The sequence below is a fragment of the Antedon mediterranea genome, chromosome 7, assembly GCF_964355755.1.
Source record: "Antedon mediterranea chromosome 7, ecAntMedi1.1, whole genome shotgun sequence".
NCBI lineage: Eukaryota > Metazoa > Echinodermata > Crinoidea > Comatulida > Antedonidae > Antedon > Antedon mediterranea.
Window position 1 is genome coordinate 30423667 of NC_092676.1, and position 25528 is coordinate 30449194.

Genomic DNA, 25528 nt, shown 5'->3' on the forward strand with positions numbered 1-25528 from the left:
AGGAGTTGGACAGACGTTGGGTCATGTAATTCTGGAAATTTTAAAAGGGTACTCACGGATAGGGAAAATTTCTATTTATTTCTGGCAAACCTTTATTTAAAATGGCGGCCTCCGTCTGTCGGACGTGTGCTTCACAGTTTCGTTTTAAAGCCTTTAATTTTGTACAAGTAAGCAAAAGTATCCAAAGAAGGTTAAGTACACCAATTTCGGTAAGTAGGTTTCTTCCCTCACTTATTTTAAAATAATATATAGGCCTTGGCACCTCTAGTCTAAGGCTAGGCCCTAGCCCCTTAAAACTAGCTAGCCTAAGCCTAGCTAGGTAGGAGGCTAGGTAGAGTAGGAGGAACCTCTATCCTCACTCAGAACGGACCTAGCCTAGATGAAGATACTAGGCCTAGAGCTGAGTGAGCAAAGGGTAGGTAACAAAGTGCGAGGGCATGCGAGGCAAGTCAGAAATTTATGCGAGGCATCGTTTTACCATCATCAAAAAATGCGAGGCATCATTTTATCATTTCTCAAAATTGCAAGGCAGGAAAGGGTGTGTAGAAAGCGACGACCTCGAATTGAACGACCCGGGCGACCTCGAATTGGACGACCTAGAATTGGACGACCCATAACACGAAACCGACGACCCCTATAATAGCCTAGCCTAGCCTAGCCTAGGCCTAAGTATGGTATAACATCCCGAAGCCGAACATAACCAAAGATCTTTAAACCATACCTTATATAATACTTGCAAGCAAGCAATTGATTGAAAAAATACAGAAATATCGCCATTTGATACTGAATGTGTCGACACGAACAAACGAACAGATATGGAACGCCAAGAGTGCATCATTAAAACTGCATTCGACTCGATTAGCACACGAAATATCATAAACATGGCAAACCAGGCCCTTTTTCAGCGGCAGGTAAGGTTTGACCATGGAGGTACTCCATGGTTTGACCAGCTCCATGGTTTGGTAAAAATATTTTTATACCTCCATGGTTTGACCGTATACAATGCATGTGTGAAATGTAAAGCTTTCTTATGGCCCTCCCCATGCAGGATTAGGCCAAGTTGAGCTGCCGACAAGTTGAGGCGCCGCCAAAAACGTTATTTTCTATGAAACGCCAAATGCTTACTTTCGCCGGTGCTCGTTTCTATTTAATAGAAGTTCTATTTATATTAATTATTAGATATAACGATGTATATTCCAAAGTTTATATATCACGGTTTTTAGTATATATTATTAAATATTATAATTAAAGAGAAATAATTATGAATATCTGACTTGTAGATTCCAAAATATAAGGCCTAAAACATGACCGAAAATGATCGTTTTTAGCCAAAAATGACGTAAACATGTTGCCCCCTCAGGCGGCAGTTGAAGTAAAATAATTGCATAAAATCACCGTTTTTTAGTAAAATATTTTGTGTTTTGTAAAATTCAATAAAATATGATATTAAAAGATAGTAAATAAAAAATAATAATTATTTAACCTCATTCGAAGAATATCAATACTCTATTAGTCCTGAGAGACAACGTGATTTTACGTGGTAGGCATACACGCGAGAAAAATATTATGGAGTGCACTGCATTTTTACCTTGAATGATTAAAAACAATTAAATTATTAAATATGACTACTTTCCTTTGCTGTTTCAAACCAACAAAATTGTAGTATGTAATTATTATTTATTTTCATGACACAATAAACCTAAAGACCATGAACTTATGTAGGGCCTACAAATCACTACGCGAAATGTCGTAAAAGACGCACTGGCCGTTTCATAGAAATTACCGGCGGCTCAATTTGTCGGCGGCCCAACCGGTCATATCCTCCCATGCACATGTTACGCTGCTTGGTAGGCCTATAGTGTTCGTTATAAGAAGACGAGATGTAATTATACGTCCATGGTTTAACCATGTATTGTATAATATTTATTTCTTTTTAATTTATTTTTAATATGTCGAATGCAGTTTTAATTATGCACTCTTGGCGTTCCATATATTTTCGTTTGTTCGTGTCGACACAATCAGTATCAAATGGCGATATTTCTGTATTTTTTCAATCAATTGCTTGCTTGCGAGTATTATATAATAAGGTATAGTTTAAAGATCTTTGGCTATGTTCGGCTTCGGGATGTTATACCACACTTAGGCCTAGGCTAGGCTAGGCTATAGGGGTCGTCGGTTTCGTGTTATGGGTCGTTCAATTCGAGGTCGTTCAATTCGAGGTCGCCCGGGTCGTTGGGGTCGTCCAATTCGAGGTCGTCGCTTTCTACACACCCAGGCAGGAAATCACCGAAATTGAAGTAGCCTAGGCCTAGGCCCGCTAGGCTAGTTTCCTTTTCGCTGTGGCTAAAGATACGGTACCGTATTCTAACTTCTGTTTACTAAAGATACGGTAAAATTGCATTACGTCATAACCAGCCAATGGGGTGCTGGTACGTGTGTGACGTCATCGTATAAGGACTTTGTGGATTTCATATCGCGAAAACCATGGAGGTATGGCGAAAACAGTGATCAACCGCATTTTCTTTATGCTTTATTTATCGCTATTATCGCCGTCGTGTGTGACAAAAACTAAATGTAGCCTACGTCTGTTATTATTATTGAAAAGCCATGTTGATTTTAATTCTAGAATAGAGAAAACCGTTTTAAAAGAGGCCTAGGCCTACTTACTACGTACTATGTATAACCTCATTATATGAGTTTGTTTGTGAAGGGAAAGCGATTCCAGGCTGTGGCCAGCTGCATATGTGTGCGCTGATTTCTGTGACTCGTCAGCCCTGGGGCTACACTGCTGTCTAAATCATAGTATTTAAGGGCTCCTTTATTGTCCGCATTTGCTTGTTGTTTATGGTCACCATCGTAAACAAAGTTTTAAAAAAATATAGGCCTAAATAGGCCATTTGGAATAAAAATAAAACCCTCATCTGCAGCGCAGCACACACATCCACGCAGCCTGGCGCCGCCGATAGGAATTCTCTACATATATAAATACAACCAACAACAGACGCGATATGAAAAAAAAATCCCAAGTCCTTATACGATGACGTCACACACGTACCAGCACCCCATTGGCTGATTATGACGTAATGCAATTTTACCGTACCTTTAGTAAACAGAAGTTAGAATACGGTACCGTATCTTTAGCCACGGCGTTTCCTTTTGCACCTGCCTTGTATTTTAACCAACTTTATCCTGAATACCACAGCTTAGAATTAGTAGGCCTACTTTAATGAAGAAAAATCACATAAAAGTAACAATAAACGCCGTGGTTAGGATTCCGGCACCGGAACTCAACTGCCCAGCGTTAGGGATTCCGACACGCTATTGCGCATGCCCAGAGCAAGGTAATCGGCAACTCTATACTTATCAACAGCGATGGATTATTTCATAGCTGCGCCACACGGCGAACTAGCCTAGATGCCTTCTAATATGGGATCCACTATTCTAGGCTAGGGCTACCAGTTAGACTACGTAACCAGTGGGCCTATAGTATTTATTTTGTAATTAAAAAGTGGTTGCTTCATTCATATATAAAATTCATATCATTATGAATTATATAATTACATGACTAGTTTTATTATTTTTCATAACGCATTATACTGTACATATACAACATGCAATCACAAGTTGATTTGTTGACGGCAGCCACCGCGTGGATGTGAAAAAACTGTTCGGGAAGTCAGGATCGCAACGCTAAAAACAGCATTACGATTCTTAGATAGATACTGATACTTATTAATATCATTATAATTATTTTAACGCGTGGCGTAGTCATATTTTGATTATTAATTCATGTATGGCATAGGCCAAGTTTCATCCATCGCTCTCTCGGTCGCGCAACGACTATCTAGGCTACAGTAAATCCCTATAACACTCCGACTCTCCGTGGTGTGGCACTATTATTAGTGCAAGCTATAATTCACTTCCCAGAGCTCTGGGCATGCGCAATAGCGTGTCGGATTCCCTAACGGTGGGCAGTTGAGTTCCGGTGCCGGAATCCTAACCACAGCGAACAATAAATCCATTAAATTGGTGATTTTACAGACGTTGTTTTTCTCGCATTTCGCACACTCAATGTTCAATATTTTGGTTTCTATGGAACGCCAAAAGAGCAAAATTAATTAGAGGGCTAAAAACTCTGTGGAATCCATTTATATTAAACGCATTATTTGGTGAAAATCAAGTACAATTTCAATAGATTTTGTCACTGTCAGTAAGGAAAAATGTTACTGTTGATAATGTACACGGTTTCGTTAACCTTTTAAAGAATAAAATAGAAAAATTCATCATAATATCCTTAGTATAGTAGGATGTCCTAGGTCTAGACTAGGTAGTGATGTTGATTTAGGATCGATTATTATTCTTTGAAAACAGAACAGTATCAGCAGTAACATATTACAGCATTTTTATTGACAAATTAACAAATACGGTATATTGAAATAAAACGTGTTTTTCACCAATAAATGCATGAGAAATTGACGCATTCCACTGAGTTTTAGTCCTCTATTATCGTTGCTCTTTTGGCGCTCCATAGAAACAAAAATATTGAACATTGAATAAGTGAAATTCGCGAACAGTGTGCGAGAAACACGCCTGTAAAATCATTAATTTAAGGATTTATTTGTTACTTTTTATGTGATTCTTTCATTAAAGTACTCATGAGGTATACTTCTAAGGTGTGGTATTCACACGATAAAGTTAGTTATCAAATTTGGAGTAAAAATACAAGCGAAGGAAACTAGCGCCAGGTTTATTAGTACGTACATGGACAACAATAAATAAAAATCGTTCGTAATATACCTAGCTTACTAAAACAGGAATAGTGTATCATTATTAAATATTACACCAATTATTATTTTATCAAAATTGATTAAATTATTTTCTACATAGGCCTCTTATCTAGGTTAGGGATAAGCATATTAGCTAAAGTTTAATTTTAGGCCTAGTATTACAATTGTCGGACATAAATCTTTTTTCACACGCGCTCCAGAATTCTGTCGCAATTTTTTTCTTTGCGGCATGTTATTGGATCGCCATATCAGTTACCTTTTATTCATCGCCAGTTATTGAACTTGTCCTGGCAATCGCTGTTCACCTTATTTGTGAGAGAGGTACACGTGTTGTTCCTAGAGAATGGAATGTCAAAAATGTCTTTCAATTCAATTCAATTCAATAATACATTTATTTAAGATGGTCACAATATATAACAAACAATATTACAATAAACAATCATAAACAATTAATATAAGACCATCTTAGGGATCAAAATTAGAAGTAGAACTTGTCTCACATTGACCCCTAAAATAATAATAATAATTCAAACAAAAATAAGAACGGTACCGTATAAATATACAAATACAACGCATACAATTAAATAAATTATACAGTGCGCAACATATTTAGTAGGTTTGGTAACAAGATAAATAAAGGATTTTTATATGCTTTCTAAATGAATTTACAGTATATAAATGATTGATGGCAGTTGAATCTAGATTATTCCAATACGTTGGTCCTAAATAAGTAATAAAAAACTGGCTTTTTCTAAGTTTAACAAATGGAACATACAATTTATGTGGATTTCTTATGTTATAGGTATGATCTAATAAACGATTTGAAAATAACATTGAAACAGACTTTGGTAGTAAACCAGTTACATATTCAAACATAAAAGAAGTAACTTGAAGTTTATGAAGGTCATATATTTTTAAAATTTTAAGTTTTTTAAACAAAGGTTCTGATGCAGATGTAGATTGTTCAAAGTTTAATAATCGAACAACACGTTTTTGTAAAATGAAAATTCTATGTAAATTTGATGGATAATCAGCTGCCCATATAATATTGCAATAGAGTAAATGTGGTAATATAAGCGAATTATACAAAGAAAGTAAAATGTGTTGAGGAAAAAAATATTTTATCTGGTTTATAACACCAATGCATTTAGACATTTTGATTGAAATATTTTTCTGATGACCGGTCCAATTTAAGTTTTCATTAATTAAAATTCCAAGAAATAAAGTTTCGCTTTTTCGGTCCAGATTTTTACCATTTAGAACAACCTGAATGTTTTTGTTACTTAATTTATGCCTGTTTCGATGGGAGTGAAATATAATGAAATTTGTTTTTGAAGTATTAATCAATAATTTATTAGAAGAGAACCAATTTTCAATCTTATTTAATTCTAAATTAAAGGTATTTACTAATAAATCAATATTTTTGTTTGAATAAAATAAAGTTGTATCATCGGCAAAGGAAACAATATTCAGTGTATCACTAACAAAGGTTATGTCATTTACGTAAATAAGAAATAATAAGGGTCCAAGGACCGACCCCTGTGGTACACCACATGGAACGTTCTTTGCCGATGATTTACAGTTACCAATCTGTACATATTGTTTACGATTACTAAGATAACTAATAAACCATTTTAACGAAACACCTCTAATGCCATAACGTAACAGTTTTGAAAGTAAAATATCATGATTAACAACATCAAAAGCTTTGGATAGATCAAGAAAAGTGCTTAACAAAAATTCTTTATTTTCAAATGCATTATTAATTGAATGTATAAGTTCAAGCATAGCGTGACAGGTAGAGTGTTTTTTACGAAAACCATATTGATGATTATTTAGGATGTTATGTTTAGTTAAATATGTATAAAGACGAGTATGCATTAATTTTTCTATTATTTTTGAGAGAATGGGGAGAACGGAAATCGGTCTATAATTGTTAAGTAAGTTTGCATTTCCCTTTTTAAAAACTGGGACCACTTTAGCTAATTTTATATGATCAGGTACGATTCCTGTAGTAAAAGATAAATTGATAACATAAGTAAGAGGAATTAAAATAAAAGGAGTAACTTTTTTAAGAACAGAAGGTGTAAGGGAGTCGTGTCCTGATCCTTTATTAGAGTCTAGACTGTTGATCATGTTCAACACTTCATTTTCAGTGACTGGGTTAATAAAAAATGAATTAATGGGTGGGGGTGGTAAATTCGACATTGGATCAATATATTATCTGGGATGGAGTTGAGCGTTTTTAAACCGATTTCTGAAAAATAGTTGTTAAAGTGATCACATATAGAGTTAGTATCATAAATAAATTCATCCCCAATTTTCAAGACTGAGGGATTTTTATTAATTTTTCTAGCTGGATTTAAAACAGAATTGATCACACCCCAAACTTTCTTAATATTTGTTTTGACTTGATTGAATTTTCTTTCATAATATTGTTTTTTAGCAGTACGACAAAGAGCAATAAACAAATTATTATAACTTGTGTATGTTGTTTTGTCGTTTGGGCTCTGAGATTTAATATATTTTTTATAAAGGTAGTGTTTTCATTGACTGCTTTTAAGAAGAGTAGGGGTCATCCAAGGCTGTTTGCATTTTTTATATTTATTTATTTTAATTTCTTTAGTGACCAAGTGTCGTTGATAAATACTAAAAAATATATCATTAAATGTATCAATAGCAGATTTATAATCAGCATTATAAACACTTGACCAATCAGCCTGCGATAGATCAAAATTTAGTGAATTTATGTCTGCAACATAATGTGAGTAATCAATTGAGGTGTTTTTAAAACATAAATCATAGTCAGCACGCCGCTCAGAGAGAAGTCTGTGCATTGCTGCTGAAACCACGTGCTATAGGAGGGGAATGCACCACAATCCTCTGAGCTGAGGGCTGAATCATTCCGCTACCTGCTAAATAGTAAAGAGGGATTTTCCATCTCTCGGGTCTACCGGATCTAGGCGCAGGGGTGTGACAAAATATTATTTTCACTCTGCTGTGTTTGAGAGACATGTGAGTGAACACGCTCGAAATGCCAACAAACATTGCAGTCATTTGATGAGTGTGTCGCTATAACAATTAGTTGAAGACTGTCGTTTGGTTTGGGCACTTTTGTAAAAGTAAAATTTGACACGATATGACTTGAATGAAAAAACAATCGTTACATAAAAATAAACAACATGATGAGTGTATACACGAATCTATTTAGATACGCTTGTATCGATTGATTATTAGGCCTATAATATAGCATAATAGCACGTTAAGATATGCCTCGCACCTTTTTGAAATTGTAAACTATATGCCCCGCATGCCTCGCACTTTTGGAAATGATAAAATGATGCCTCGCACAAATATTTGGCATGCCTCGCTTTCCTCGCTGCCTCGCACTTTGTCAACACTCGTGAGCAAATAATAGCGGGCTTGCTAGAAATAGAAGTATAGTAAAAACAAATCGTGATTTTTTTTTTTTTTTTGTAATCTGAGGTTTTGGGTTTTTTCTGTCAATGAATGTTAAACTTGAAATATCATTATCATTATCAAGAGGTTTAATAATTAATATGGAATCATGTCCAAACGGGTGCAGGTCAACTCGGCCCTAAACGTCTCGGCCAAAGTCAAGTCGGCCTCAAGTCAACTAATCGGCCTCACGTCAACTCGGCCTCACGTCAACTCGGCCTCGCGTCAACTCGGCCTCACGTCAACTCGGCCTCACGTCAACTCGGCCTCACGTCAACTCGGCCTCACGTCAACGCGGCCTCAAGTCAACGCGGCCTCAAGTCAACTACTCGGCCTCACGTCAACGCGGCCTCAAGTCAACGCGGCCTCAAGTCAACTCGGTCTCAAGTCAACTCGGCCAAAAACTAATCTGTCAACTCGGCCTCTAAAAAGTATGGAACACAAAAAGTGCTAATATTATAGTAATTCATTTATTACAATGGCAGGATATAGTACGGTATGCCGGTGCTACTGCAGTTTCGCACCACACCATTATATCTTTGATTTCTCACCAAAACTTTCCTTTTTCACACTCACAACATAATATTATGCAACATGTTTATACGATTCGACCACTTACGAAGTAATTTTTTTTAAATAACAATACTTTTCAAAACATTTTAAACCATACTGAACTCGCTGTCAACACACTGCGAAATGTTCGCCATCTTATTATATTTATCACTTAATTGCCAGAATGTATGCTTCATTTTCCCCCAAAAATGTAGAAACTATAGAAGGCAGTGTTATAAAATCCGATTACACATATATAGGCCTATTTAGTTTTGAAAGGCAAGAAATATAAAGGGTCATAAGGTCATGCAGTGCACATCCATTTCTTATTGTCTTGGTCTGTAATTTTCTGTTAATTTACAAATTATTGGTACTATTTTGTACTATTTTGTTAGGTAGGTTATTCTGATTATACTTGCTTGCAAGTTTGTAGTTTTTATGGTGTTGACACTTTGTATTTATTGTGAATATTTCTAGGCCTCTGTATCTCCTTGTCAAGTGCTGTCATTGTCCAGAAAACGAGATCCCGTTGTTCCATCTTACAATCTAAATGGACATGAACTCATGAACGTTAATGACATTACGTTACTTGGTGTGGTAATATCCCATAATTTGTCATGGGCACATCAGGTAGATAATGTAACTTTGAAATGCAATAGGATGTTAGGTTTTATACTGTCAATTGCCACAGGTTGTTCTACACCTGTTTTACTTAAACTTTATAAATGTCTTGTTCTTCCCCATATTCAATATTGCTCCCCTGTTTGGTATCCTTATCGTCAATGTCATATTAATAAGATAGAGAAAATTCAAAGAAGGGCAAGTCGATTTATCCTTCATCAACGAATCTTAGATCAGCCATATTCTGACCAATTAACTAGATTGAATTTGATGACAGCCGAATCAAATCGAGATTATTTTACCGTTATTTTTGTTACAAATATATTATACTAGCAATTATACCCGCCCCAGGGCGGGTGTCAAAATTAGTTTACAGTCTTCTCAGTACATAACACCCGACGCCAGTATCTGTCTATACTCACCAACCTCCACCCTTCTTCAATAATACCCCAGACTGTTTCTTAAAAACAAATTCTTCCCAGTGATGGACAAATTCAATTCAAACCTAAGCTTCGAATTGAGAGGAGTATGCATAGCTACGATGGGTCTAATAATGGTTGAAGTACGTTGTAAATTGTGTAAATGAATAGGTGTCATATTGGCTGATAATTAAAATATGTAATTTAGATACTGCGGTCCCCAGCCTTCTTTCTCCTTTCACCACCCCAGCCACCATCAACAAACCTTAACTCCTCCCCTGGACAGTTCAAATTTAGTAACTTTTCCTAGTACAATACAATCATATAGGCTACTTCATTACGCTAGTATTTTCGCTCCTCCTCCCCCTACAAACACACCCCAGATACACTGGGTGATGTGTTGAAGCCGGTTCCAGTACAAATTATGTTATCACTCCCAACCCATAATCCCTCAGTGGCAGTTTCCAAATGTAGTTTAAAACATTCCAAATACAGTTTCGGTCATGGTGATAGGCCTACATCCCCACCCCAAACTCCCATCCGCTTCCCAGGGATGATTAAATACATTTTCCAACCACAATTCTGGTGTAAGCAAAATTTCCACTATCCCCTGAACACAAACTCCCAAACCCACTCTCCCACAATTGACGTTTTTTCCTTGGAGGATTGGTGATGTAGTTGAACACAGTAACAGTAAACAACATGTGTATGTTCACACAGGTATGGATGTCTGTAATGAGACAATCCAAGAGACCGATACATAGCTGGATATGGTTAAAGTACTTTGCTAAATGTGTAAATGAATAGGTGTCATATTGGTTAATGAATAAAATATCTATATCTATATTTCCCCAAACGCCTTGCTGAGGATAATTAAAATACTGTAAAACTTTTGTAGTATATATTTTACGATTCGATAGCCTACAACCCCAAGCCCTAGCAAAAATGTGACATCACAAACCACCACACCACCCACCCCTCCCACAAAAACCCCAGGAGTCGGGGGAATTTTTTTAAATGTAGTTTAAAACCTTCCGGGTACAATTGCCATCATTTTGATACCCCATACGTATGGTTACGTGCAGCCACAGAAATTTTTATAACGAACAAACATCGAAAGTGGGGGTTTTGACCACATTTTGGTCCCTAACTTGGATCCTAGGTGGCGGATGATGTTGAAATATAGCTTAGAACATTCCCGGTACAATTGCGGTCATTTTGATACCCCATATGCAAGATTATGTGCAGTATTTTGTATAACGAACAAACAGACAAACAAACAAACAAACAGACAAACTCTCTCACTTATAATATAGATAAATTACAGAATAGTTTTATTTTAAATATGTTGATTATCAATTGTAGGCATTTGGATGTTCTGACTTTTAAACATCTTGCATCCAAAACTGATAGTGGAAAGTATTGTATCCCAACCAGATTTATTCGTCTGTGGAATGCACTACCGGTCAATATTACAGACGCCTTTGTTTGCGGAAGTTGGGTACAATTTAAAAACATGTTAATGGACCACTTTAAAAACACTATGCCTCTTTAATGTATATAATCATAGTATTTATATTACTTATTTACATTGTTTTATGTTTTATTGTATGCTTTGAGTGTTGGTGTGGCACGCCTTATGGCGACAGTGGTCCTTCGACCTCTTTTGCCACTCCTTGGCACACTCAAAGTCTATGTATTGTTTTAATTGCTAAAAAAATTAATAAAATAAAATAAATAAAAATAAATGTTTTCAGCTGGCGAGATAGAGGTTAAATTAATATTTCATTATTAGTATTATTCATATTAAAAGGTCCTATCAATGTTTTATGTACGGACTCATATCGTCGCCGTTTTGATATGTACAGCTGGTTCGTTATAAAAACCACTCTTTGCAGTTTAAAAATAAAAACAGAAAATAAAACATACATTGATTTCTGCTCTGGCAATTTTCTGATTCTAAAATGGCCACAGTTCGATCAAAGTATTCGCGGAAAAGGAACTGTTTTGAAAGGCATTTTTTATTGTGATAAAGGTAATATAACTAACGGTGGCTAAATCATGGGAACATGTTACAGAATGGCCCAAAGCTGTATGATGTGGGTGTGAGAAAAAAATTAAGCGAGAAGTCGAAGATATAACAGTGTGGTGCGAAACTGCAGTAGCGCCCGGTATGCCTACATAATAGACGAAATAAAACCGAAATTTCAATGTAAATTGTTTAAATGTTTGTTAGATCTATTTTTTTATACAAGAATGTTCCCAGAAAGAATCGAAATATTCTTAGAAGGCCTATTATATTATATAGATATTATTAGATTAATGCAGTAAAATAAAAATGTTTTTTTTTGTGTATATATTCTCTCTCAAATTATTAGCAATATGTTACGGTCAAAGTGAATAACTATAATATGTGACATTAAAATGGTATATTACAGTAACAAAATCTTTCAAACATTTATTTTTTCGGGGGTACAATGACGATGTCAATCAAACTACACCGAAGAGGTTATGGAAACAAATTCGGAATGTTCTGTCATGTTAAAGTTCTATTGCAATTGTGCGCTATTCAAATTGTTTTATTTACCTCCGCCAAGGAGGTATATGTAATCGGTAGCGTGTGTTTGTTTGTTTGTTTGTTTGTTTGTTAGCAGGATTACTCAAAAAGTAATTACAAGATCTTTACCAAAATGAATATACAGATAGATATGTGGTCAAGGACCATTCCATTAAATTTTGGGACCATTGTTCCAATTCTGGACCACTTTTTAGTATACTTTTCGGACCTGCTAGTGTTAAAAGATAGGACAGCCGGCAGTCTTAAAGTAAACAAGTATACTGAAATTGCATTTTCTCGAGAACTAGTTGTCCAGAAAACTTCATTTTTGTACAAGAGGCAAGAGTTATAATTTGTGATTTGTAATTTTAAAACATAATTTGATTTAATGTGCACGTTTTTTTATGCCAGTAGTTTAAAAAACCTATTTTCTTTTCAAATTCACTCGTTTGATTTTCGCTTGCTGTTCTATTGTTAGTCAACTGAAACTATTGTTAATTGAAAGGCTTGTTACATAACCATTACACCAAACTCGCATACACATGCTTGTAGTGAAATTAGCCTAAATCACAAACAGCATTAAGACACAAACAAATATATATATATTTTTTTTTTTTTACCGGAGAAATCTTATGTAGGAGAATTTTACAGTAGGCGGAGGTATGCACTCTCGGAGTGGCTTTCTAGTTACTTTTGTAATTTGATTATAATGGAGTCTCCAATGAATACATTTTATGTATGGAAAATTAATCTAAAAAACACTGTAGAAATCGTCATGGAAAAAATGGCGTATTTTTATTTTGTCAAGCAAAAACTAAAAAATCTTGTTCGAGTCCTAAACAACGGAATTCCTAAACAACATACTATTGCCTTAGCATTCTCATCCGTTTTTTTAACACCCATGCGCCCTGTATTGTTCAATAAAATTGATCACCTAAAGGGGCATCCCCACAGTCCTGTTCCGTTTTGCGGAACGGAAGACGGCGCCGTTTTTTTTCAATGTGACGTGCGCCGCTTGCCGTTCCGTTGTAAACATTCACACCTGTTCCGTTTTGTGACGTATTCCGTGACAACGGGCAAACGTTAAAATGGCAGCCGTATTCTTTCCGCTATAATTTTAGCCAAAAGAAGGAAAAGAAAATGGGTAAACGAGGTCTGTTCCGAAAGAAAGAAGTTTGGTCAATTTGAAACATTGGTAAAACGTAACTGGCGACCAATGAAGACGAATTCTTCAATTATTTTAGAATGACGCTTCACCAATACGGTCATCTTGTCAGTTTGATGATATTACAAAACGGGGCACAAGATTCCCGATGATAGTAACAACACACACCATGACAAATTTCATGAATCCATAATTTAATACATTAAAATCACAATCACATCCCCTCGTGATCAGATGTCTCTCCAATTCTCGCCGCACTTTTTAAACTTCATGACCCTTGACATAATAAACTAAAGTTATAAGCGATCTGTCAATTCTGTTTTTCACCGGCCGTTCATTTTTCACGGAACAGATTTGGTGTAAACCCTGCTATTGTTTTAACGCTTTTCGATTTTCTAACAAAACGGTGCCGTTCTCCATTCCCTGAAACGGAACAGGTGTGAATGCCCCTTTAGTCATGAGAATATACAGTTATTTAGCCAAATAACAGTTATATACAAACGTCAGTATTATGTTTGAAAGAACAGTACCTTAAAATTAAGAGAAATAACAACATGGACTGTCATAGAAGCAAATTTCTCTCTTCCCATGGTGTACCGTATTAATTATGAAGTAGAAACGAAATGAAAATAAAAATGTCATACAAAAAAAACCTGTAAGGCGCGCCTATTTGAAAATAATGCACATTCATGTTTGGTGTGTGTGCATGTAACCTATACCCATAATGCTTATACAATTTGTATTCTTGCCTTTTGATTTGTTATGATTTTAATGTCATTTTATTCTTTTTATATTGATGTATATATACAGTTGTAGACCGAAGTATATTGTTTAAATATTATTCCTTAAAATAAGATACGATAAGATAAGATAACTTTTATTGATCCTCAAAAAGGAAATTCATTGCTCGTCATAATAACAAAGAAAACACTATAAAAACAAATATAGCATAAAACCATTCATATAAAAACATCTAAAAAATTACAATATAAAATTATCTTCTTGACTTCCTGTTGTACTGGATGATACCGGAGGGAATAAAGGATTTAGCAAAACGATTTGTTTTCACACTGAGGAGCCTCAATCTACCACTTGGATTAAGTTGGTCTATGATCACTTTGTGGAGAGGATGAGAGGCATCTGACTCAATGCGTTCGAAATCTTTCTGGAGGTGTTCTAGGTGCACATCGGTAAAGGAAGGCAGTTCCAGACCAATCATTTTACCAGCCCGACGGATGAAAGTTTCAAGGCGTCCTTTATTCCCTCCGGTAACATTACCAGCCCAACAGGAGAGGCAATACGTCCAAACACTACATATAACGGATCTATAGAACGAAAGTAACATCAAATCACAGGAGTTAAATTTATATAATGTCTTCTTCGACAGTTATTTCTGTATACAAAATGTGAAGAAATATTTATTTATTTATTTCAAACAATATAAATAAATACTACCTATCAAAAACGAAAAAACCATCAGGCCCAGTGTGTGTGTGTAATTTATATTGAATTTTTCGTTTTATTTCGTCTAATATGTAGGCCCTAGTCCTAACCGTACTGTGATGTTTTATTTATCTTGCCATTATAATATTATACAAATAATGAATGTTTATGAGTGTAATGGTACAAATAATGGCACGAGGTGAATGATGAAAGGTTATATCAACGAGGCGATGAGCCGAGTTGATATAACCTTTCATCATTCACCAAGTGCCATTATTTGTACCATTACACGAATACAAAACATTCATTATTTGTTTTATATAACATCTAGACGTTTTTTTTTCGTACACAAAAATGTTTCAAAAAGTACTATTTAACGATCGTTAAATAGTACTTTTTGAAACATTTTTGTGTACGAAAAAAAAAACGTCTCGCGGATGAAAAAAAATCTAGTACACAAATTATCCTATGATATGGCTCTGTACTGTGAAATACAACAGCGCCACCTGTCGTCTGGTCTCAGTTTCATTTGTAAACACCACCGCGAGATATGCAACAGCAGCAGATATTTGTGTACGATTTGGACATTATGTACTAATTTCATTCAAAAAGGCATTTAAATTAGCTTTAGATCGTTTTTAGGATTTTGATTAATTAATGGGGACATCCCTACAAGACGTGGAATTGTTGGAAAAACCATAATTAGCTTAGATAAGTTCCAATTGTCTGTCGAAGTTTTGCCTTTCAGCCAAGCTAGTACTACTAGGCTACTAGGCCTAGGGTAGCCTAGGCCATGCTAGTATTAGGCTAGGCCTAGCCTAGGCGTTTTAGCCTTGCTAGGCCTAGGATTGTTTGGTCGTTTGTTGACATAATTAACACAAAAGTAAGGTGTGTTTACGAAATCCATATAAATATAACATTTAATATAAAATTATTAAAAACCAAATGTTACTGTTTTTAATCAATGTGTGTGAATGAAATGTAGTAAGCTTTGGTTAGGGCTACCTTTTATTTGATTCAAATAACTAGAATTTATATAGATGTTATATAAAACAAATAATGAATGTTTTGTATTCGTGTAATGGTACAAATAATGGCACTTGGTGAATGATGAAAGGTTATATCAACTCGGCTCATCGCCTCGTTGATATAACCTTTCATCATTCACCTCGTGCCATTATTTGTACCATTACACTCATAAACATTCATTATTTGTATACTATAGTAGCACTTTTTGCGTTCCATAGTTTGTAGAGGCCGAGTTGACGGATTAGTTTTTGGCCGAGTTGACGTGAGGCCGAGTTGACGTGAGGCCGAGTTGACGTGTGGCCGTGTTGACTTGGGGCCGACTTGACTTGGGCCGACTTGACGTGGGGCCGACTTGACTTTGGCCGAGATGGTTTAGGGCCGAGACGGTTTAGGGCCGAGTTGGATCGAATTCGTCCAAACTATAGAGGGTGATATAACATTTTGAAAAAATACATCAAACCATAGAGGGCGCTGTTAAATAAAAAATATTGGAATCTATAATTCGTAAACATGGGTGAGCTTGTCCGGAGCGGAGTGGAAATTATTTTTTTTTTTATGTTTATCCATGGGGAAGAATTGTATTTTATCGGGAGACTCGCGCGATTTAATCACGATAACTTGGAGGTCAGTCTGAACCTTCAGTTGTGTAACATAGTTTAATACATGCGGTTGAGTCCAACAACTAGGCTATTTTTCATTTGAAAAATTAAATTAAAATTTATAATTTCTTTTTCACCAATTTTTCAGATGAGAATTTTTTCTGGTATTCAACCAACAGGTGTGCCACACATTGGAAATTATCTAGGTGCTATTAAACAATGGAAAGATTTACAGGAACAACATAGGCATGTGATGTATAGTATAGTTGATTTACATTCTATTGCATTACCACAAGATCCAAAACAACTAAAGACCAGTATCTTGACGACGACTGCCATATTGCTTGCTTGTGGTATCGATCCAGAACGTAGTATTCTATTCCAGCAATCGGCTGTAAGTCAAATCTTTTAATCGTGTTGTTTGGAGTTAACTAATATTCTATATTATTTATAGCCTTTTAAACTTTTTAGTTGGCGGATAACTCCTTGTTATTGTATGGGATCAATATTTTTTTCTGTATTATTATTCTTTCTTTCTCGCTATTTTTGTGCACCTCCTTTTTTGAAAGACGTCTGAGTTGCGCAACGTGACTTACGCGCTTTTATATGATTGCTCATAGATTAAAAACCAAGCGTAATTTTTTTTTGATACTTGGTGAAAATTTAAGTCATATCAAGGTCAAACTTTCTACGGATTAAAAATGGCATGTTTCACAAGAAGTGAAATTTTAAATGAAATTTTACGCGTAAGGTGCGCACGGAGTATGAAAAACATTTTTCTCTTGAATTATATTTTTCAAGCCTTTCTTAGTAATTTTGAAAACAATGTAGACCTTTTCCACTTTAAATAACGCCATACGAACACGTTGAATTAGACAATTCGCGTGCGTTTTGAATGAAAAAGCTTAAAAAATCGTCAAAATAATGTCTTTTTTAAAACAGTCATAGTTTCTAAAGTAAACCGTGAACTGTTTATTTTTATTACAAAATCTAGAAGTTGATGAGTTGTAGATATCGGATCATGCATCAATAAGGCTAAACAAACATTGTGACATCATCGTATGGCCACCCGAATATAAAATATAGAATCTTTGACTCTTTCGTTATTGCTCATAACATTCAATGGAGCGCATCCCGCTTATCTGTATTCTTTTTTCTCCGAGATTTTAATATTGTCTAGGTCAATCAACTTTCGCATGAGATAAAAATATTTTAATTTTTATGACGTCATTATGCCTAACAATTTAAATTACGTGGGTCATTAATTTCATCTTTACAGTAAATTTTAATCTGTAATAGCTAGTAAGAATAAAATGTGATAATCACGATTAAAACATTTTCTGGAAGCTATTGGATTGTAGATATGAATTCATGTAAACATTTTGCCAATCGGATATTGTGACATCATCATATGGCCACTTGACTTTAAAAGTTGTATTTTCATCTTTTGCGTCATAGTTCATTACATTTAGAAGAGCGCGCATCAATATTTCACGTATTCAAATTTCTTCTACACGTTAATATTTTGTTGTTGAGATAATTTCCTTCCGAAATTGCTACCTTTGCGTTTCATTTTGATACCGTCGCCATGTTAAAAATTGGAATAAATAGCAAGTCCCGTAATTTCACCTATCTACTCTGTATGTGCTATGTATACAGATTATACTGTGTATACTATATGACACAAAATAACAGAATTCAGCAATAAAAACATATCATATTCTTCAGTTCAGGTCATAATGCCATAATCTTTTTCTGTGTGCAATATTCCAATGTATGACGTGCACGTGGCGTTTGTGGTGCGGATAACTAACTCGTCTAAGTGACGAGTTTCATGTCTAGTTAAAATTGTTTTTACAGGTAAAAGAGCATGCAGAGTTAGCCTGGGTGCTTGGGTGTAAAATTACACTGGCTAGACTGAATTCTTTTACACAGTGGAAGGTAAATGCAAGGAGCATTATTTTGTTTTTACTATTGTTGAGGACGCTGTGCATTCAAAAAGTCCTTACATGAAGTTGCTGCTTTTGTGGGTGAATGCATCTTTTAATTAATGTATTATATTATTATAATTAGCTTTACCTTTATTATTGTGTAATTTACCTTCGGGTTTTATTTGTCTAGGCTAAAGTTGGTTCAGACAAGAAAAAAGCATGTGTTGGTTTGTTCACCTATCCAGTATTACAAAGTGCTGATATTTTATTGTACAAGTAAGTTAATGTTAGAATATCATTTGTACTTTAGTACCCATATCACCTGCTTATACTCTGAGACTGACAATCTTGAAATCTGTGACAGGTCAACACATGTTCCTGTTGGTGATGACCAAAAACAGCACTTGGAAATGGCTCAAGAAGTTGCCAGGATATTTAACAACAACTATGGTGAATTCTTTCCAATTCCAAAGCCAATTTTTGGTAAGTTTTAGTTTGTTGATCCAATTGGTAATGGTGATTTATATCGTTCTAAAAAATGAAGACTTTAAATATTTTTTTTTTCAGGTAATGTTACAAAAGTTAAAAGTTTAAGAGATCCAACGATTAAGATGAGTAAATCTGACGACCAGATGTTATCACGTATTGAACTGTTAGACACTCATGACCAAATAGTAAAGAAATTAAAAAAAGCTGTTACAGATTTTACGTCTGAAGTGACATATGACCCACAGTCTCGGCCAGGTGTATCAAATATTGTAATGATACATTCCGCTGTGAGTGGAAAAACAGTTGAAGACATTTGCAATGAAGTGAAAGGACTTGAAACAGCTGAATATAAGTTAGTTGTTGCAGAGGCTGTCAATGCATTTATTGAACCAATAAGATACAAAGTATCATCATTATTACAAGACAAAGAGTACTTGCAAGATGTTTTAAAAACTGGAGCTGATAAAGCCCGTGAAATTGCAGAGAAAAACTACAATGATGTAAAACAACTTGTGGGTTTTATTTGATACTGTTGGTCCACTACAACAACTACAAATGAGGTGAGTTTTTTATATTTGGTTTTGGAATTCACAAATTAATCTTGTATGTAAATGTTGGTGGTAAGTGGCCGAGCGGTTAAGACAGTGGAACCGTAATTACGTAGCCATAACTATTTCTATACCATGAACTGTTCTTGTGTGCAACTCCCCTCTCCCACCCATTTACCCTGATGAATATAAAATGAAATATAAATAATACATGTGTTAGTTATCAAAAATAATATCAACATTTCATCGCTTCTTAAAAGGAGTGGTTTGACCTTGTTTAAAGGGAGATTAATATTAATTCAAATCTAATTCATAAGGTTGTCAAAATTAAGATAAAGATCTGCATTTCTACCAAGGTTATTGAGAACTTTAAAATCTACAGATTTATAATATTGTGCGTTTATTTTTTAAGATTTTTGATTTAGTCCGACATTCCTTTTTTTTCAGTGAAAGCTTGAATGTGGAGCGCAGAGGAGACACAGAACACTGTTGCCAAAAGTTGCGTCTCTCTAAAGCTTGGTTCCCACTAGAACGTAACGCAAGGACGTAAACGCAACGCAAGCGTTTTAACCAATAACAAGCGAAGTTATAGACAGTTAGCAATCACAAGCGAATAAGTCATTGCTTGTGATTGGTCAATTCATTTGTGTTGTGTTACGTCCTTGCGTTGCGTCGCTAGTGGGAACCACGCTTAACTAATAATAAAAATTTTAAAAATATGTAAAATTTAAATCTGTACAGATTTGGAGCATATGGAGAAAAATATTGATAAACTATATCCAGAGCTGAAATATTGCATGTAGTATACCTATGTTGTTTAATTGTATACTGAAAAAAGCAAATATTAATTAGAGATGATTGAATAAATAAACAAACGAAATGAACCAATATTGCCGTTTAAGAGCAATGTATATTATTATAGTATATAGTATCCACCCAATTCACATCACCACTTTTGATTGAGTTTGTGTCCATTTTACTTCCCACTTTTTTGTTTATGATTGACTTTTACTTCCTTTTGACTCTGAAGAATTAGTCCAATAATCCTTTTGATATCATCTTCATTCAAAACGGTAGTAATTAAATCAAGGATGAATCCGGGATCTGTTAATAAATACATCTACACCCAACCCTGTGATTAATTGCATCAGTTATACTGTGCGTGGCAACATATACCTGCTAGGCCATATAACCAGAAGTTTGCTTTATTATCAAGTGCAACACTCAGTTCTTGGTAAGTAGTGTTACTTAAGTTTTACTTCACCACTTTGAGACTATTCAAACATAATAAGTTTTTATGGCAGAAAGTTACAGAAGTAACTAAGGTGCAGCAAGACGACACACTAACTTGTTTTCCTTGCCTCACATTACAGAGCGATGGATACCAAATTGATCCTGGTTGTTTTTGGAATGTTTGCGGTAATCAATGCAGGTATGTTGTGTTAATCAACCATTGCGGCTTCCATTCTCTTATATGACTACTGTATAAACATGGTCAAACTATACTGTATATGCTAAATAGGTAGGAAGAAATATAAGAACAAATGCATTGATGTAACCCTAACCCCAACTATACTGTATATGCTAAATAGGTAGGAAGAAATATAAGAACAAATGCATTGATGTAACCCTAACCCTAACTATACTGTATATGCTAAATAGGTAGGAAGAAATATAAGAACAAATGCATTGATGTAACCCTAACCCTAACTATACTGTATATGCTAAATAGGTAGGAAGAAATATAAGAACAAATGCATTGATGTTATGTTTCCTTTCCTTATATTTTTTAATGTCGCTGTACAAAAGGTATTTATAAAGTTATTGGTATTTAAGATAACCTTCTTGGTATTTACAGCCCAATGGACACCCTGGTTTGACCGAGACAATCCATCCGGTACTGGAGACTGGGAAACTGTGGGCAGTTTGTACAGCGTAAGTGAATTGTCTACGTCTACTTGGTTCTAATACTGTACCATCCTTGCTAATACTTATACAGTATTAGAAATGTCACACCACACTGTCACAGAGTATGTACATTGTAAAAATAAGTATAAATATAATGTTTTATGTATATTATTATAAGTATAAATATAATGCTGTATGTTGTTGATTTCAGGAGAATCCAAATCAAATGTGTCAGAATCCAACAGGCATTCAATGTCAAACTACTAGTGGTGCACATTACACTTCTACTGGAGAGGTTGTCAGTTGTAGCGCTAGTACTGGTCTTGTTTGTAGGAATGCTGACCAACCTGACAACTATTGTCAGGATTACAGAGTTCGCTTCCTATGTTCAAGTTAGTAACCCTATAGCTTAACGTAAAGCTTCCTATGTCTAGGTTAGTACTCCTATAGCTTAACGTAAAGCTTCCTATGTCCAGGTTAGTACTCCTATAGCTTAACGTAAAGCTTCCTATGTCCAGGTTAGTACTCCTATAGCTTAACGTAAAGCTTCCTATGTCCAGGTTAGTACTCCTATAGCTTAACGTAAAGCTTCCTATGTCCAGGTTAGTACTCCTATAGCTTAACGTAAAGCTTCCTATGTCCAGGTTAGTACTCCTATAGCTTAACGTAAAGCTTCCTATGTCCAGGTTATTAGTACTCCTATAGCTTAACGTAAAGCTTCCTATGTCCAGGTTAGTACCCCTATAGCTTAACGTAAAGCTTCCTATGTCCAGGTTAGTACTCCTATAGCTTAACGTAAAGCTTCCTATGTCTAGGTTAGTACTCCTATAGCTTAACGTAAAGCTTCCTTTGTTCAGGTTAGTACTCCTATAGCTTAATGTAAAGCTTCCTTTGTTCAGGTTAGTACTCCTATAGCTTAACGTAAAGCTTCCTATGTCCAGGTTCGTACTCCTATAGCTTAACGTAAAGCTTCCTATGTCCAGGTTAGTACTCTTATAGCTTAACGTAAAGCTTCCTATGTCCAGGTTAGTACTCCTATAGCTTAACGTAAAGCTTCCTATGTCCAGGTTAGTACTCCTATAGCTTAACGTAAAGCTTCCTATGTCCAGGTTAGTACTCCTATAGCTTAACGTAAAGCTTCCTATGTCCAGGTTATTAGTACTCCTATAGCTTAACGTAAAGCTTCCTATGTCCAGGTTAGTACCCCTATAGCTTAACGTAAAGCTTCCTATGTCCAGGTTAGTACTCCTATAGCTTAACGTAAAGCTTCCTATGTCCAGGTTAGTACTCCTATAGCTTAACGTAAAGCTTCCTATGTCCAGGTTTAGTACTCCTATAGCTTAACGTAAAGCTTCCTATGTCTAGGTTAGTACTCCTATAGCTTAACGTAAAGCTTCCTATGTCCAGGTTAGTACTCCTATAGCTTAACGTAAAGCTTCCTATGTCCTGGTTAATTCTACTATAGCTTAACGTAAAGCTTCCTATGTCCAGGTTAGTACTCCTATAGCTTAACGTAAAGCTTCCTATGTCCTGGTTAGTACTCCTATAGCTTAACGTAAAGCTTCCTATGTCCAGGTTAGTACTCCTATAGCTTAACGTAAAACTTCCTATGCTCAAGTTAGTACTCCTATAGCTTAACGTAAAGCTTCCTATGTCCAGGTTAGTACTCCTATAGCTTAACGTAAAGCTTCCTATGTTCAGGTTAGTACCTCTATAACTTAACGTAAAGCTTCCTATGTCCAGGTTAGTACTCCTATAGCTTAACGTAAAGCTTCCTATGTCCAGGTTAGTACTCCTATAGCTTAACGTAAAGCTTCCTATGTCCAGGTTAGTACTCCTATAGCTTAACGTAAAGCTTCCTATGTCCAGGTTAGTACTCCTATAGCTTAACGTAAAGCTTCCTATGTCCAGGTTAGTACTCCTATAGCTTAACGTAAAGCTTCCTATGTCCAGGTTAGTACTCCTATATAGCTTAACGTAAAGCTTCCTGATGGTGGTATTAATAGTACTTAAAATAATTCTATACTGTGTGTTATTTACAGAATACCAATGGACACCCTGGTTTGATCGAGACAATCCATCCGGTAGTGGAGACTGGGAAACTGTGAGCAGTTTATACAACGTAAGTGAATTTAGAACTAATGTTCTTTGCCTGTCGTGTTTATATATTATATTCATGAAATGTATTATTTGAAACTCGTACTTACTTTTTTAATAGCTTATTCATTTGTTTTATTATTGATTGAAAGAAAGAAAATAAATGTTTACGTTGAATTGAATTGAATTGTCTATATCTACTTGGTTCTAATACCATCCTTGCTAATACTTAATTAAAAAGGTCACAGAATATGTACATTGTAAACATAAGTATAAATATAATGCTGTATGTTGTTGATTTCAGGAGAATCCAAATCAAATGTGTCAGCATCCAGCTACCATTCAATGTCAAACTACTGGTGGTGCACATTACACTTCTACTGGAGAGGTTGTCAGTTGTAGCGCTAGTACTGGTCTTGTTTGTAAGAATGCAGACCAACCTGACAACTATTGTCAGGATTACAGAGTTCGCTTCCTATGTCCAGGTTAGTAGCTTAGGCCAACAATTTACAGTAAGGTATCACAGTATGTGATTAAAGATAGTAGGCCCTATTGTATAGATGATATGACATCCTCTTTGTATTAAAAACACATTTAGTATGGTATATAAATCCCCTATTTATTTAGTTATCTAAACATAGTAATTTTTTTTTATAGCATAACTAATGACGTGTTGGTGGTGACATCGTGTGAGGCAAAAAGAACATCTGAGTCAGCTGCTCTATTATTTTAGTTAGTTACTGGTCTTCTTTGGCCAAATTAATTAACAAAATTAAATAATAATAATGAAAAACTAAGTAATAACAAACAGTGTTAAAGAGCTGTATTGTGGGCTAATTAAATTTCATTTGTCAAAAAAACAACAGTGCTATTGTATTTTTTTTTCATTTGTTTAAATACATTTGCTTTTTCAAGTAACAAATTCCTAAATCAATCATCCAGGGAACTAGTCGACACCTCTGGGGCGGATTGCTATAAGCGGTCTATAAATGGTCTTAGCGCATAGACGGCTATAATTTGTGACGTAGCAAGTAGTCTTTATTATAGACCATTGCTTTACCGCGGTCTAACCTGTAAACGGTCTTTAAAATTAAAGCCTACTCGAAGGAGTCTTAAAACAGTCTTAACCTCTCTTTTTGTTGCTTATACGTATTATTGATCGTGAAAGACAACCAATTTAACGAGTTTTAAGTGTTAAATCAAATATTAACCGTGATTTGATTCTTATATAGGCCTAGTAGAATAGATTTTCTCGCGTATAAATGTACGTACTGTTATGATTGTGAATTGAACAAGCATGACGAACATTACCTTATTTTGGTATTCTATGCATAAAATACGCCCTCAATTTGTTACTGTACAAGCTCAATTTACTTTAGGCGATCTTAGTTAAGACTGTTTTATGGCAATGGTCTAACAGGGGTGGCTATATAAGACCATCTATCTGATAAAGCCGGCTTTAATCGGGGAGTTAACACTATCAGTTAAGACTGTTTTATAGCAATCCGCCCCTGGTTTCAATCATCCCTGTCAAAGCCAAATTACATGGGCTAGGACGATCCAGGCTTTATTAAAACAGATCTCCTTAATGCAATTTGGTTTTCTGTGGGGTGCACTGTCCAAAAAACTGACATGCTATAATATAAAATGATTTGTTGCGAGGAAACAAATTGCAGAGGATACAGCAGGGATGGGAAGCCTTTTCTTTTGGTATATCACTCAGAATTTTAAAATTAAATAAGACAATAAATGACAACATTTCAGAACCATGGTGGAACAGCATTTTGAAGAATAAATTAGTTGCCATAGATGAAGGAAAATTAAGGGTTTACCTGATTGGCTGTTCGTCCAGTCACATGACTAACAAAACAGTAACTTTGCAGTGCCTGCTCATTACATAATATTCTAAATGTAGGAATCATAT

The 25528-nt window shown here is 35.2% G+C and overlaps 2 protein-coding genes across 9 annotated transcripts; both read left to right on the forward strand.

The window, feature by feature from the left end:
• Positions 1–12: 12 nt before the first annotated feature.
• Positions 13–20796, forward strand: LOC140055229 (tryptophan--tRNA ligase, mitochondrial-like). Of its 8 annotated transcripts, XR_011846644.1 has the most exons (8): positions 13–209; positions 16780–17025; positions 18492–18572; positions 18753–18838; positions 18927–19045; positions 19130–19611; positions 20047–20097; positions 20677–20796. XR_011846644.1 is itself a non-coding variant. In XM_072100501.1 (7 exons), exons 1-6 carry the CDS (start codon positions 102–104, stop codon positions 19576–19578), a joined length of 1089 nt encoding a protein of 362 aa, XP_071956602.1. In that variant the 5' UTR covers positions 13–101; the 3' UTR covers positions 19579–19611; positions 20047–20536. The 8 variants fall into 8 exon arrangements, 7 of the variants coding, with proteins under 7 accessions (XP_071956602.1, XP_071956605.1, XP_071956607.1 ...); XM_072100501.1 differs by lacking the exon at positions 20677–20796 and having other exon boundaries at positions 20047–20536; XM_072100504.1 differs by lacking the exon at positions 20677–20796 and having other exon boundaries at positions 109–209; positions 16811–17025; positions 20047–20536.
• LOC140055240 (cartilage intermediate layer protein 2-like) lies at positions 20682–24458 on the forward strand. Its single transcript, XM_072100523.1, has 7 exons — positions 20682–20833; positions 20973–21031; positions 21458–21534; positions 21719–21899; positions 23550–23629; positions 23909–24089; positions 24262–24458. Exons 2-7 carry the CDS (start codon positions 20977–20979, stop codon positions 24264–24266), a joined length of 579 nt encoding a protein of 192 aa, XP_071956624.1. The 5' UTR covers positions 20682–20833; positions 20973–20976; the 3' UTR covers positions 24267–24458.
• Positions 24459–25528: the final 1070 nt, after the last annotated feature.